The sequence below is a fragment of the Pelophylax lessonae genome, assembly GCF_965119305.1.
Source record: "Pelophylax lessonae genome assembly, chromosome: 2".
Taxonomy (NCBI): domain Eukaryota; kingdom Metazoa; phylum Chordata; class Amphibia; order Anura; family Ranidae; genus Pelophylax; species Pelophylax lessonae.
The window spans coordinates 299,609,831-299,625,246 of NC_138769.1; the positions used below are offsets into that span (position 1 = coordinate 299,609,831).

General features: G+C 41.1%; 1 protein-coding gene across 2 annotated transcripts in view; it reads left to right on the forward strand.

Annotated features, from left to right (window-relative positions):
* BLTP3A (bridge-like lipid transfer protein family member 3A) overlaps positions 1-15,416 on the forward strand; it is a 211,009-nt gene that overhangs the window by 102,083 nt on the left and 93,510 nt on the right. For both annotated transcript variants that reach the window (XM_082247047.1, XM_082247048.1), the window contains exons 4-7: positions 4,755-4,846; positions 4,964-5,153; positions 5,241-5,378; positions 7,037-7,201. In XM_082247047.1, the coding sequence (XP_082103173.1) occupies positions 4,755-4,846; positions 4,964-5,153; positions 5,241-5,378; positions 7,037-7,201 (585 nt within the window). The remainder of the gene's footprint in view (positions 1-4,754; positions 4,847-4,963; positions 5,154-5,240; positions 5,379-7,036; positions 7,202-15,416) is intronic.

Consider the following 15,416-nt stretch of genomic DNA (forward strand, 5'->3'; position numbering starts at 1 on the left):
TAGATCGAGCCCTATCTAGCATCTGCCTCGGATACCCCCTCTGAAGAAAATGTGGATACTTTGCATGGGTCTCAATTTCATAGGTCTGTTGATCACTGCATATTGTGCGAACCCTTAAAAACTGCCCAATGGGGATACCCTTGATAGTGTGCTGTGGATGTCCTGATTTTACCATCAACAGGGTATTGCTCGAAAGGGGCTTCCTGTATAGACCAGTGTGAATGTTAGTGTCATCGCCACGCAAGTGAACGTTAAAGATGCAAATATCCCTTCTGTTGCCCTGCTCTGTAATATCAATTTTTTTAAATGTATCCATCTCAGGGCACCGAGCAGTAATGGGATAAAAACCTTAGCGCATCTTAAATGGTTTAACAGAATCAAGTTCAAAATCACTACCAGTACCAATATTGGCATCATTCTTCCATGACAAATCCCCCAATTCTCCCAAGGCACACAACTCAGGTGCCCTGAGATGGATACATTTCAAAAATTGATCGAGAGAGATCTTACAGCACATCCATGGGCACAAACACTAAATGGGATAACTTATCCCTTTTTGAGAGAAAAGCCCTCAAAAGTTTGGAGGAGGATACATCTATAGTCATAAGAAATTCGGACAAGGGGGATTGGTGGTGGTAATGGGAGTTGATATATTTGGACAGGAGGCAGAGAGACAATTATCATATACTTGTACTTACTTGAAACTTAGATGTGACCCCCACAAAATAATACAAAGTATTGTTGTCATGTTTGGTCAATGAAGGGGTTAAGTTGGGTGTTTTTGAAAATAAGGTTGTGGAAAGTCTACTTCCGGAATATCCTGTGGCATCCATTTTCCATCATCTCCCAGAAACTCACAGAGGGCTCAACCCCCTACATGGGAGACCTATTATCTCTGGAATTGGTTCCCTGAATGGGAGACTAGACCAATGGATGAATCATGTTTTACAGCTCTTGGTTTTCAATCGTCCCAGTTATCTCAAGGGCAACAACCACCTTTTAAATATTGTGGGTGATACTCGGTGGGACGAGCATTCCATGTGGATCACCTGCGATGTTTCCAGCCTCTACTCTTCCATTCCACACTGTTCAGCTATTGAAGCGGTTGGGTTTTATTTGGAACATCATATGGGGTTTAGTTTGGAGATCAGTTTATTTATTTTAGATGTTCTTCGATATCTATTAACCCACAATTTTTTTATGTTCAGCGGGGAATGGTTTCTCCAAAGGTGTGGGGCAGCGATGGGGACGAGCTTCTCACCCTCTCTCGCTAATCTCTTTATGGGATGGTGTGAGCGCCATCAAATTTATGGAGCTGACAATCCATTTAGATTGCACATTAGGATGTTCCATCGCTACATTGATGATTTGATCTTCATTGTGGATGTCTGTCTTGGCTTCCTTGAATGCCTTCTGGAATATCTCGATAATAATGATAAAAACTTGAGGGATATTTGCTTCTTGGATGTTCACTTGCGTGGTGATAGCACCAATATTCACACTGGTCTATACAGGAAGCCTCTTTCTGGCAATACCCTGTTGATGGCAAAATCGGGACATCCACAGCACACTATCAAAGGTATCCCCATTGGGCAGCTTTTAAGGGTTCACAGAACTCGCAGTGATCAACAGACTTATGAAAATTAGACCCAGGCCCTGTATTCACGTTTTCTTCAGAGGGGGTATCCCAGGTGGATTCTGGATAGGGCTCTATCTACTGCTAATTCTAGAAGCAGGGAGGATCTATTGAAGGGAACTAGATCCAAGGACCATAGAAGTAGTAGAAGGAATTTTAATAAGGAGTAACTTGCATTCAGTACACCATTCAGTGAGGAGTTTGACGATATTAAAAAGATTGTACGTAAATGCCTTCCAATTTTGTTTGAGGATCAGACTTGTGCTGATCTCCTTAGAGATGATATTAACTTTGTTCTGAGACGGGCTCCCACACTTGGCAACTCCCTGTCACCAAGCTTTTTCAATCCTGGTACATTAAAATCTACTACAAGGCTGCATTTTAAAGGGAATTATGGGTGCGGTGTTGGAGGTTGACCTTGTTGCAAACATGTCATTAAAGGTGACTTGATGCAGTCCTATTCCACTGAGAAGGAACATAGGATTAATTTGTTTTTTAATTGCAATACTTAATATGCGGTGTATGTTATCACGTGCAATACATAGGACGCACCACCAGACACCTGAGGAAAGATTCTATGAACATTTATATAGTATTGAAAAGAATCAATCCACCAATGTTGCCAACCATTTCAATTATCACCACAATGGTGACACTTCGGCAGTGGGAGTGCAGATTATAGAGAAGGTTAGTTTACCCAAGAGAGGGGGAGAGGTCTTTAGACTTCTCTGCAAAAGAAGTCTTTTGAACTTTTCAGTTTAGGACACAAATACCTTTTATGGGTTAAATTTTGAGTGGGATTTAACCCATTTTTATGAATAAAATCCTTTGTTATAATCCCCCCGCCTTATATTTATAGGGGGGGGTTGCATCCTGCTTTGTTTTCTACCATTTTACATTTCTGCATGTATTCCTATTATTTTTATTGTAATTTTTTGTCATTCTAAGACCTATTGTATGTTCACACAAATTACCCCATTTTTTTTTTAATTTTGGATATGTTAGAACTCTGTATAGGGATATTATTCCTATACATTTTATGACATACGGCATACTGTCCCTTCAGTACAATTACCGTATTTATCAGCGTATAACGCGCACCTCAATTTTAGGAGGGAAATTTTAGGAAAAAAGCCTAAATTGGAAAAAAAAAGTCTTTGAACTCAGAACTTTTTTTTTAATAAAATGCAGCCTCACAAGTGTCCAGCAATGCAGCCTCGCCAGCGTAGTGTCCAGCAATGCAGCCTCGCCAGCGTAGTGTCCAGCAATGCAGCCTCGCCAGCGTAGTGTCCAGCAATGCAGCCTCGCCAGCGTAGTGTCCAGCAATGCAGCCTCGCCAGCGTAGTGTCCAGTAACGCAGCCTCGCCAGCACAGTGTCCTGTATTGACTCACCAGCGCCATTGGGCGGAGCGAGGGCAGGCCAGGCCGAGGAGAAGGGAGGACGAGTGGCCGCTGTCATTTGAAGTCCCGGCGCCTATGATAGACCTCCAACGTCCGGGCATTGTGCCACTGTGCTGTCTATTATGGGAGGCGAGACTTCCTATGACGGCGACCACTCGTCCTTCCTTCTGCTCGGCCCAGCCCGCCCCGCCCCCTCTGCCTCTCAGCGATGCCTGGCCTGTTTTGTTTTTTTTTTTATATATTGCGTATAACACGCACTGCTGTTTTGCCCTCCATTTTTAGGAGGAAAAAGTGTGTGTTATACGCCGATAAATACGGTACCTGTTTCCTTATGCAGTTTAAGATAAGAATTGATTATTTTCTGATTAGGTTTGCCTATATATTATTATACAGGATTTATTATTATTATTATTATATATATATTTTAGTGTGGGATTTCCCTTTAGTATCGGCTCCACGTATGAGTTGCGATACCATGTTAACACTTCGATATGGAATTCATTTTTTATATGCATTTTTCATTTTTATACTATTGTTCCATCGATGTTTAATGGGAGTGCAACTCCTCATCACCCACACTTGAATTTGCGATGTAGCTTTACTTGATCGTTTCCATGCAGTCCTGATAGGGGGTATGAACATTCATACGGTTATCATGAACATGTTTAGATGGGGGATATCTCTTTTTTTATTATTATTGATTTATTCTATTTATAGTTCTCCCCTAGTCTGACATCTAGCCACAAACACTCTTTCGGGTATGTGGCGGGCTGTATCATGTGTATTTATATATCCCTGATCTTCTTGTGTGTTTCCATTTGCATCTGCTTTTTTTTCTTGGTTTTATCATGTATCTGTATATACTTGCATTGCAGATAATGCATTGTGTTTTTTTCTGTGTTTTTCTTTTCTCTTTTTTTATTTACTTTCAATCATTTTTGTTTTTTCACTGATATGATTTTTATTATCTTCATTTTCTTCTGACAATGTTTTTTGTAGCAATGTTTTTATTAGTGGTATGTTATGTTCCTGCATTAGTGGGCAATTTGACACAGGTGTTTTGAGGTGCGGCTCTCTTTTTGAACTTGCACTTTAAAAGGCATGTGTTTGTGCCACATTGATGATGTTAACAAGCACCAATATGTTTGTGTGAAACGCGTCAACCTTGTCCTATTGTATCTGCCTGACCTGGCGAGGAATAAAGAACCTTGACAAGCACTTCTTTGATTGTGGTGTGCAGCTAAATTCTTCCTTGTTAAAAATGTCAGTTAGTTGTCGATCTGTCCTGGCGCAATGTTGCAGTCCCGCTAAAAATCGCTGATCGCCGCCTTTACTAGTAAAATAATAAAAAATAAATAAAAATGACAAATCTTTCCCCTAGTTTGTAAACGCAATAACTTTTGCGCAAACCAATCAATATACACTTATTGGGATTTTTTTTTTTACCATAAATATGTAGCAGCTGTGACCAGTCTTCATTACAGGACACTCCTGTACAGAAGCGACATTAATGGTGGATTACAGTACTAATCCAGAAGAAATACACAAAGCACACCAGGATTCTAATAGGAATACACATGCCTCTTGTATTAGGACAGCATTTGCTTATCCTAGGGTTCAGCCTTAAACATTTTAGTGTATTTAATTAGTGTCCTTTATTTGTAACAAACTGAATGACTAGAATTATTTTGTTTGTCTTTGCTGATATTGCAACAAGATGCTGGATAAAGTAGAGATTGAAATGAAAACATGTGAGGATCCTCGACCTCCAAATGGGCCTTCGCCTATTGCGGTTGTCTCAGGTCAGAGGTGAGATCAGTGTTCTGTGCCATCACTTTTAAAGCAGATGTTCACTTTTAATAGCATCAAATGTTAACATACTCTCTATTCCCCCCCCCCCATTTTTTTTTTCTTTATACATTCTAGCGAATATGGTTTTGCAGAGAAAGTGGTTGAAGGCATGTTCCTCGAAATTGGATGTGTCAGTATTAAGATTCAGTCTCCTACATTTCGTGCATCCCTACAGCTGTGGCAACTGCAAGGTTATAGTGTTAGCCCAAACTGGCAGCAAAGTGATTTGCGCTTCACTCGCCTCACCAATTCCCAGCGCGGAGAGGTAATCTTTTTTTTGTTTGTTTTTGTAATTTAAGGACATTCTTGGAATATAATATCTGAGTATGTATGTTTTTTTTTTTTTTAACAGGTCCTTACATTTAAGCAAGTTACTTGGCAGACCCTTCGCATTGAAGCTGATGCATCAGAAAGCTGTGAAGATGCCCCAACCACTCCTCTACGTCTACTTACAAATGGGGGGAGACTGAATGTAGCACTTAAAAGAAGGGTGAGATTTAGTGTAAAAAAACAATCACACCTCACTTTCTAATGATCTAAAAACCTAAAACTGACACTCAAGGCAAATAGGTAAATACATAGCTGAAATGCCCATGTTTACTGTTTCATTTGACAGAGACTCTGCAATTCCGGTCAGCCTGTTTTGTGATTTGAACAACTAGGAGGGTTAAACTCTTTATCTTCCAATTCAGTAGTGTGTCTTCTTATGTCACCTTTCTGCCTCCAGCCTGTTCACTGGACAATAAATCAACATCATCACCTTTGTTCAGTGAGTAGGGAGCTGGCCCAAGAAGTAGACTATGCTAAACCAGTAAATATCAATAGGATCTACCTAAATACAAGAGGATGTGTATATTAAAACAATTGCTAGCCAACAATTACGGATCTTTTGTTAGGCAAAAAGTAAACACCCTTATTTTTTTAACTGTTCTTTGCCTGGAGGTCTACTTTACTTGAGTACTAGCCTCTATATATATTTGACTGCAAATTCTTGGTCATGCAATAGTGTACCCAAATTAATTTATATATATATTTTTTTAAACCGAACTGTATTTTGGTGGTATTTATTGGTTACAGTTAGGTTGAAAAAAGACACAAATCTATCTAGTTCAACCAATAAAAAAAAAAAATAAACAAATAGAAAACCTCCCTATACCCAATCCTATACCCAGTGTTGATGCAGAGGAAGGCAAAAAAAAAAAACAGTGGATTTTTTGTTTATTATAATATAAAGGAAAAAAGACAAAACATATATATTAAAGTTTCCTTTGCTTTCTGTTGTAAAACCAATCAAATGAATGCCAGCACAGTAAAACTCCCTCAACATTACTCCAAATGTTTTTGGAAAGTAGACCCCTCAGGGAGATCTATTCCCCCCCCCCCCAAATTATTGATGGTCAGTGGATTTTAAACACCCCTTTTTTTCTTTTATTATATTTATACAGCAATAGTAGGGTGGTTATATTAGAAATTAAGTTAAGTGGGGGTTTCTTTTTTTTTTTTTACAAATTATTTATCCAAAAGATTTCCTAAAGGATGTTTACAAATCCAAAGACACATTCAACATTCTATAAATCACCTCGGGGGGGGGGGGGGGGGGGTGTTTAGTTCGAATATGTAGTATTTTATGTGATTTCCATCGCTGGACTCTGGTGGCTTGATAAATGCTTAAAGTGGAGCTCTCCACCCAAAAATAGAATCTCAGCTTATCTGCCTCCCCCCCCCCCCCTCTGGTGCCATATTTTGGCACCTTTTGGGGGTGAGCAGGTACCCGTTTTTGATGCCGCGAGATCACTCAAAAGTTCGCCCCCCCCCTCCTCCTTCCTCCGTGGCTGGGTGTCGTCATCGCTGGATTCCAGGACAGGTGTGTGTCCTAATATTAGTATGTGTAGCTGCTGACTTTTATTTTTGTTGTGGGGGACTTGACCTCCTCTTTATATGTAATCATGGAAAACAAGGTTTTTCTTCCTTATGATCTTCTCCAAAGCTGCTGTATTTGAAGCTGAACTAAACCCATCCATTTAATGGCAACTGCAGATCAATCAATCAGGGGCTAAGATGGAAGCTTCCTTGGAGGTGAAGGATAGGATTGTTTAGTTCTTCCTTAACATACTTATGTAATATCATGTTGTTTGTATTTCTGCTTAGACCAAAGACTGCATGGTGCTGTCCTCCAAGCTGTCGTTCTTCTTAGATGAGCTGTTGTGGGTCCTCACAGACTCTCAGCTTCGGGCTTTACTTTCATACACCAAGTCCTTAAGTGAAGCTGTGCAGAAATCGATGAGACAGAGGAAGCAACTAGGGGAGCCTCAGGTAAGAGTCATTAACCACTTCTGGACTGGAAGATTTTCCCCCATTAATGACCAGGCCATATTTTGCAATTCGGCACTGCATTACTTTAGCGGACAATTGCATGGTCGTGCGATTCTGTACCCAAATAAAATGTATGTCCTTTTTTTCCCACAAATAGAGCTTTCTTTTGGTGGTATTTGATCCCCTGTGCGTTTATTGTTTGCGCTATAAACAAAAAAAGAGCGACAATTCTGGGGAAAAAAAAATATTTTCACATTCTGCTATATAACATTCCCAAAAAAAAAAATTAAAAATTATTTCTTTTTACTATTTTAGGCCAATTTGTTTTCTGCTACATATTTTTGGTAAAAAAAATCGCAATAAGTGTATTTTGGTTGGTTTGCGCAAAAGTTATTGCGTCTACTAACTACGGGAATGATTTATGCTATTTTTTTTTTTTTGCGATCTGCAATTTTTTGCGGAACTGCGACATTGCGGTGGACAGCTCGGACCCCTGACTGACATTTTTGACACTTTTGGGGGGACCAGTTACTACAGTAATCAGTGCTAAAAATATGCACTGTTACTGTAATAATGACACTGGCAGGGAAGGGGTTAACACAGTAAGTGATCAAGGTGTTAAATGTGTACCTAGGGGCGTGTTTCTAACTGTGGGGGACGTGGCTTGTGAAATGATCACAGAGACCTTTGTTCGTATATAGAAGGATCACAGGGGCTCTGTGATCATTGCAGAGAGAAGAACGGTCAGCTGTGCTTACAACAGCTGACTGCTCTTCTCTCTCAGCGGAGAGCGATCGCGGGTGTCAGACGGCAATTGGAGCCACCTGCCTAGTGCATCGGCATCCCCCGCTGCCTAGTGGGGGCAAGAGCGCGCCACCGACGGCGCATTCTCGCCCTCTAGCTGCGGGCGCGCGAATGACGTAGGTTCGTGCAAGAGAGCCGCAGTAAAAAGGCTGCAAGCAGTCGGGAACTGGTTAAACAATTACAGTGGAACCCCAACCATTATGTTTAAGATGGAGAGGAGGAGAATTGTTACCTGTAAATCTTTTGCATATCTTGGGGAGATCCCTTCCTTTTACTTACTGTCCCAGTCACAACATCCTCACCAAGACAAGATATAAGAATTACATTGAAATTGTTGGCTTAAATTCGAATTGTTGAACAGGGGTTGTGCTTTTGACTGTTGGGCGACTGCTTGTTTTAAGTATTTTATTCTTCTTTGAGAACTTTGCTATCAGCTTTAAAATCCCATTTTTCTTCTTTTTCTTTTTTTTCTCACACTTTTTGACACTTTATATACAGCACTTTTTTCATTCCTTCAGTCTGCAAATTTAAGGGAGTTGTTAATTGTTCACAGATATTATATAACTTTCTGTACAGCACACATTAAAATTGCTGGCTTACATTGGAATTGTTAAACAAGTGAAATTTTGACCAAGTGGAGAGTTAAGAAAACAGGTATCTTCTAACCTGTAAGCAACATTTTTAAATTTCCAGTAATGTTAATATTGAAACTGGGTGAATGCTTGCTAGCAAAGTTGAAGGTTTTTTTCTCAGTGCACAGTGTGCTGCATGCTTACAATAATGGACCAATAGCTCTAGGATGTATACTCTTAAAATTGTAAGCTCTAACGAGCAGGATTCCTACTGTATTAAAGTGTATTGTATTTGTACTGTCTACCCTCAAGTTGTAAAGCGCTGCGTAAACTGTCGGCGCTATGTAAATACTATATAATAATAATAATACTGCTGTGACAGATTTGAGCAGGTTGCCCTTTTGTAAGCTCACATTAGAGATCTGGAGGAGCAAATTGCAATACTGAGTGGAACTGACAACCTTGCAAGGAGTCATCGGCTCACTGATCAGGTTGGTAATGGGTTTAATGTGAAGAGAGTAAGTCATGATGATAAGATGGCAAGATGGGTTAATATATTTAGAGGGAGTGGTAGGGGCTCACAGGAGTGGGGGGGCATCCCCTCCGCTCGCTGGAGTAACGATCAAGAGGCTCCCGAGCCGCATCGGTCGTTACTGCCGGAAAGCCGACCGCCAGCTCTAAAAAACGCTAGCTAGAGGCATCACCCCGGTACAACCACTTAAAGTCAGCCGACGTAGGTCTACGTGCCTGGTCGGTAAGTGGCTAAGAGAACAAAAATTCCAGGGCCGAGGGCTGCTCTCCAAGATTTGGACTGGGAGGGAACGTTGTCATTAAAGAACTCAGAACAAAATTGGGAATGCTCCAAGTTGACTGTATGTAATTCACATCCAAAGTTAAAAAAATATATAAATAATAATAAAAGAGCATTTAATAAAATATAACAATTTAAGAAACATTATCATCATGAAAAGTTAAAAATTATAACCAAATATCTAACAAGAAAATCAAGGCTGCAAAATTTGAAAACAAAAACGACGGGATGCAAAAGAGATTAGGACAGACCCCAAAAGGTCAGGACTGAGCATGTAGGCCCTTTACAAGATAATTTCAAGTTGGTGACTGGGGACAAAGAGAAGGCAAATTAATAAATATCTTCTTCAGCTTTAGGTATACAAAGGAAATGGGGCACTCAAGTTTATAATAGATATAGTATTGATATGGCCCCAAATTATCCACAGTGGCTCAAAATTGATATGGTCCAGAAACGTTTAGACAAAATAAAGCATCCGGACTAGATGGCTTACACCCATGTGTCCTCAAAGAGTTGAGCTCTGTAATTTCATAGCCATTGTTTTTCATTTTTAGAGACTCTTTAACCACTTCCATACCGCTGGACGTCATATGACACCCTTGGCTTTTCAGGCATCACTCAGATATCCTTTTTTTTTTCTGCTGGCGACTCCCTGCACAGTAAAAATGATAATAGCGGCTGTTTAGCTGCTTGATTGTTTTTACAGGTGGCCCTCAGGCTCTTTTACTAGCCGGTGGCGCCCGTTTACCATAGAGCTGACCGAGGACCAGATGGTCCCCGCTCATCTCTATAACCTTAAGAGGCTTGGTGCGTTGTTATGACGTCACTTCCGTCCCTGGCAGATGTAGACACTGCTGTTTTTTCGGCTGGGAAGTCAAGATCGTTTTTTAAATTTTTTTTTTTCATCTCTGGCTTTCCAGCCTAGAAGCGAGATCTGGGGACTTATAGACCCCAGATCTCGCTGTAAAGAGGACTTTGCAACAAACTCACCTCTGTCCATGACCTATTTATCGCAAACTCCTTCAACCTGCTTGCAATTACTGAGACCTGGCTTCAAGAATCTGACTCTCCTTCTCCTGCTGCCCTCTCCCATGGTGGCCTACTGTGGACTCACTCTCCCAGGCCTAGTGGACGGAAAGGAGGTGGGGTTGGAATTCTCCTTTCCCCTCAAAGCACTTTTCAGGTTCTTCATCCACCCCCTTCTCTGTCCCTCTCCTCGTTTGAAGCTCACTGTATTCATCTATTTTTTCCAGTTTCGTTAAGAATTGCTGTGATCTATCGGCCTCCTGGACCGCTATCAGGCTTCCTTGATGACTTCTCTGCCTGGCTACCATACTTTCTCTCTTCTGAAATTCCCACAATCATTCTTGGAGACTTCAACATCCCTGTTAATCTTACCACTCCTGCTACTTCTAAACTTCTGAGCCTAACCTCCTCTTTTGACCTAAAACAATGGACACATGCTTCTACTCACTCTAATGGCAACAGCCTTGACCTCATGTTCTCCTACCTATGCACTCCCCGCAACCTCTCCAACATTCCATTCCCTCTCTCTGATCACCACCTCATTAGTTTCACTCTCTCCTTGTCCTCCTCCTTACCTTCCAACTAACGAACAATTACCCGTAGAAACCTTCACCATTTTAACCCTTCACTTCTTTTTTCTGCTACAGATTGTCTCTTCAACACAATCTCATCCCTATCCTGCCCCAACATGGCCACTTCTGTCTACAACAGTTCACTGTCATCTATCCTGGATGCCTTGGCCCCCCACACTACACACAGAATCAGTCCCCGACCGTTACAACCCTGGCAGACAGACAATACCAGAAGCCTCAAAAAATGTAGTCGTGCTCTTGAGCGTCTGTGGCGTAAGACTAAGTCACAGCAAGATTTCAATTTGGGAAGAGATCTTTACACTACAGAGATCTCCCTCATCTCACACTCCTTGTCCTGCTTCCCTTGTTTAACCCAACTACTGTAGAGGAAGTCACTCATTTTTTTTCTAATGCTCACCTAACTTCCTGGACCCTGTTCCTTCTCAAATACTACGTTCACCCTCTGTCTCTATTCTACACTCTATAACTCATATCTTCAACCTCTCCCTCTCCACTGGCATATTCCCCAACCTTCTAAAACATGGGCTAGTCACTCCCATACCAAAGAAAGCCTCATTAGACTCCACCAATCTTCACAACCTAAGACCCATCTCCTTTCTCCCTTTTGCCTCCAAACTCCTTGAACGTTTAGTCTACAACCGCCTGAGCAAGCACCTCATTGAGAATAACCTTCTTGATCCCCTTCAGTCTGGATTTCGCCGGCAGCACTCCACAGAAACTTCTCTCCTAAAACTTACAAATGACTTATTAACAGCTAAAACCAATGGTCACTACTCCATACTCATACTCTTGGACCTCTCTACTGCCTTTGATACTGTTGACCACCCCCTCCTTCTCAAAAAACTCTATTTGCTTGGTCTCCGTGACTGTGCTCTTCATTGGTTCGAATCTTATCTATCTCACCGCACCTTCAGTGTCACTTACAATTCCACTTACTCCCCTGAAACTCCTCTTACCGTTGGGGTCCCCCAAGGTTCTTTCCTTGGACCGCTACTATTCTCGATCTACACCTCCTCCCTGGATCAGCTAATAGCCTCCCATGGCTTCTACTACAATTTCTATGCTGATGACAGCCAAATCTACCTCTCTACCCCTCAGCTCACCCCATCAGTCTCCTCCTGCATCACTGATCTACTAACAGACATATCAGCCTGGATATCACACCACTTCCTCAAACTGAATCTATCTAAAACCAAGCTCATAATATTTCCTCATCCACGTGCCCCTTCCCCTGAATTCTCTGTCAAGATCAATGAAACCACTATCAGTCCTTCCACACATGCCAGGGTGCTAGGGGTAACCTTGGACTCTGCACTGTCCTTTCAGGCTCACATCCAATCCCTGTCCAAATCATGTCACCTTAACCTCCGCAATATCTCTAGAATACGTCCCTTTTTAACCACCAAGCTTCTAATTCACGACCTGGTTATCTCTCGCCTCGACTACTGCAACTCCCTCCTCATTGGATTACCTTTTACATAGACTATCCCCCCTCCAGTCCATAATGAATGCTGCTGCAAGACTCATCCACCTTACCAACCGTTCAGTGTCCTCCATCCCTCTCTGCCAATCCCTTCACTGGCTTCCACTCACCCAACAAATAAAATTCAATGTACTAACAATAGTTTACAATGCCATCCACAACTCTGCCCCCAGCTACATAACTAACCTGATCTCAAAATATCAACCAAGTCGCTCTCTTCGGTCCTCCCAAGACCTACTGCTCTCTAGCTCCCTTGTCACCTCCTCCCATGCTCGCCTCCAGGATTTCTCCAGAGCTTCTCTCATTCTTTGGAACTCTCTACCCCAATCTGTCCGACTGTCCCCTAATCTATCCGTCTTTAGACGAGCCCTGAAAACCCTTCTCTTTAAAGAAGCCTATCTGGCTATTAACTAATACACGGTTTCACTTTCCCCATCAGCTCATCCCCCCACAGCTATTACCTTTAGTATCATTTGACCCTTCCTTTTAGATTGTAAGCTCTAAAGAGCAGGGCCTTCTGATTCCCTTTGTACCAAATTGTATTGTAACTGTAATGTCTGCCTTCATTTTGTAAAGCGCTGCGCAAACTGTTTGCGCTATACAAGTCCTGTATAATAATAATAATTGTCATGCTCTATTTCTATTACAAGGGATGTTTACATTTCTTGTAATAGGAATAAAAGTGATTAAAAGGAAAAAAAAATAGAGGGAAAGTGTGAAAATAAAGAAATAAACAATTAAAAAAAATAAATAAATAAATTACCCCCCTCCCCTTGTGCTTGCACGCAGAAGCAAATGCATACCGAGGTCAGGTCCGCATATGTAAAGGACATGCACACCACACATGAGGTATCGCCGTGAACGATAGAGCGCTCGACCTCCTCTGTAATTCTAAACTAATAACCTGTAAAAAATGTTTAAAGGGTAGCCTATGGAGATTTACAAGTACCGAAGTTTGACACCATTCCAGGAGTGTGTGCAATTTTAAAGTGTTATATGTTGGGTATCTGTTTACTTGGCGTAACATCATCTTTCACATTATACAAAATATTGGTCTAACTTTAGTGTTATGTTTTTTTTTAATTTATGACAGTGTTTTTATTTTTCCCCAACAAATCGCGTTTGAAATATTGCAGCGTAAATACAATGTGACATAAGAAATTGCAACGACCGCCCTTTTATTTCCTAGAATATATATACTGTGTGTGTGTGTGTATATATATATATATATATATATATATATATATATATATAAAACTGACAGGCGGATCTGATCGGACCGCCCGTGCGAAAGAGCCCTTAAGCTGATCTTCACTGCATCTGAGCACCACAAACCAAAAACTATATTTCATTCATATTTAATTTTCAAAGCAAACTCCCTTATCCATCCATGTCTCAATGCTTTATTTTGGTGAGAAATCAATCTCTTTGAAAAACACCCCCCTAGCATTTCTGGCTATTGCCATCTCAAGTAATGGCAAATTAATCATGTAGCATTTACTTTCTGCCCTTAAAGGTATTATAAAGGCAGAAGGTTTTTTTTTTATTTTTATACTAATGCATTCTATGTTACTAAACCCACAACAGTAAAAGCAGTCTGTATATGCAGTAAAGCATACATGTTATACTCACTGTGGAACCGGTTAATTCCTTAAAATTGTGTAAAAAGGCTGTTTAATCCTGTCTTCTCTGATCCTCCCCTTCTTTCACTGTCCCCAGTCTGTCTGCTGATAGTACAGGGCCCTAGGAGGCACTCTGAACATGCTCAGTTTGGTGTGTATTGCTAGAGAGTTTTCTTTTTTTTTTTTTCTTGGGAGGGTGCATGTTATCAGCACAGGACCAATCAGCACTGTCCAGACAGAGGATCAGGGGTCTTGCAGCCCCATAGGACAGTCAGAGGAGAATGAAAATTCCTCCTACAAGCTTTTGATAGAAGTCACAAGACTGCTATATACTGCTGATGAAAAAAGGTAGTTAGCAATTTATATTTACTAAAATAATTGCATTTCCATGTTCTGTATACTGTGGGAGACCACATATATTGAATGCAAAGTCCTGGGTTTAGGAACACTTTGGAAAAAAAAAAACCTTCTGTGTGCAGCAGCCCCCCTCACTCCTCCTTATACTTACCTGAGCCTATCTTTATCCAGGGAGGCTGCAGGAGTTTCTCAGCTGCCCGGGACTCTCCTTCTCATTGGCTGAGACAGCAGTGTGGGGTGATTGGCTCCCGCTGCTGTCAAAGTCAGTCAGTCAGCCAATCAGGAGATAGGGGGGGTGGGGCAGAGTCACGGCTCTGTGTCTGAATGGACACAGGGAGCTGTGACTCGACTCAGGTGCCCCCATAGTAGGCTGCTTGATGTGGGGGCACCCAACAGGAGGGAGGGGCCAGGAGCACAGAGGAGGGACCCTAGAAGAGGGGATCCAGGCCTCTCTATACAAAACCACTGCACAGAGCAGGAAAGTATAACATGTTGTTTTTTTTTTTTTTTCAAAAACAAGACTTTACAATCACTTTAACCACTTTACCACCGGAGGATTTTGCTGTCCTACGTCCAGGCTTTTTGCGATTCGGCACTGTGCAACTTTAACTGACAATTGCGCGGTCATGCAACTCTGTACCCAAACAAAATTTACGTTCTTTTTTTCCCACAAACAGAGCTTTCTTTTGGTGGTATTTGATCACCTGTGCGATTTTTCATTTTTTGCGATATTAATAAAAAAATGCGACAATTTTGAAAAAATAACAATATTTTTCTACTTTGACAGTTAAAAAATATCCAATATATTAAATTTTAGTCATATATTTAGGCCAAAATGTATTTAGCTACATGTCTTTGACAAAAAAATTCTCAATGAGCATATTTTTAACCGCTTTAAGACCAGAAGATTTTACCCCATTCGGCACTGCGTTACTTTAACGGACAAT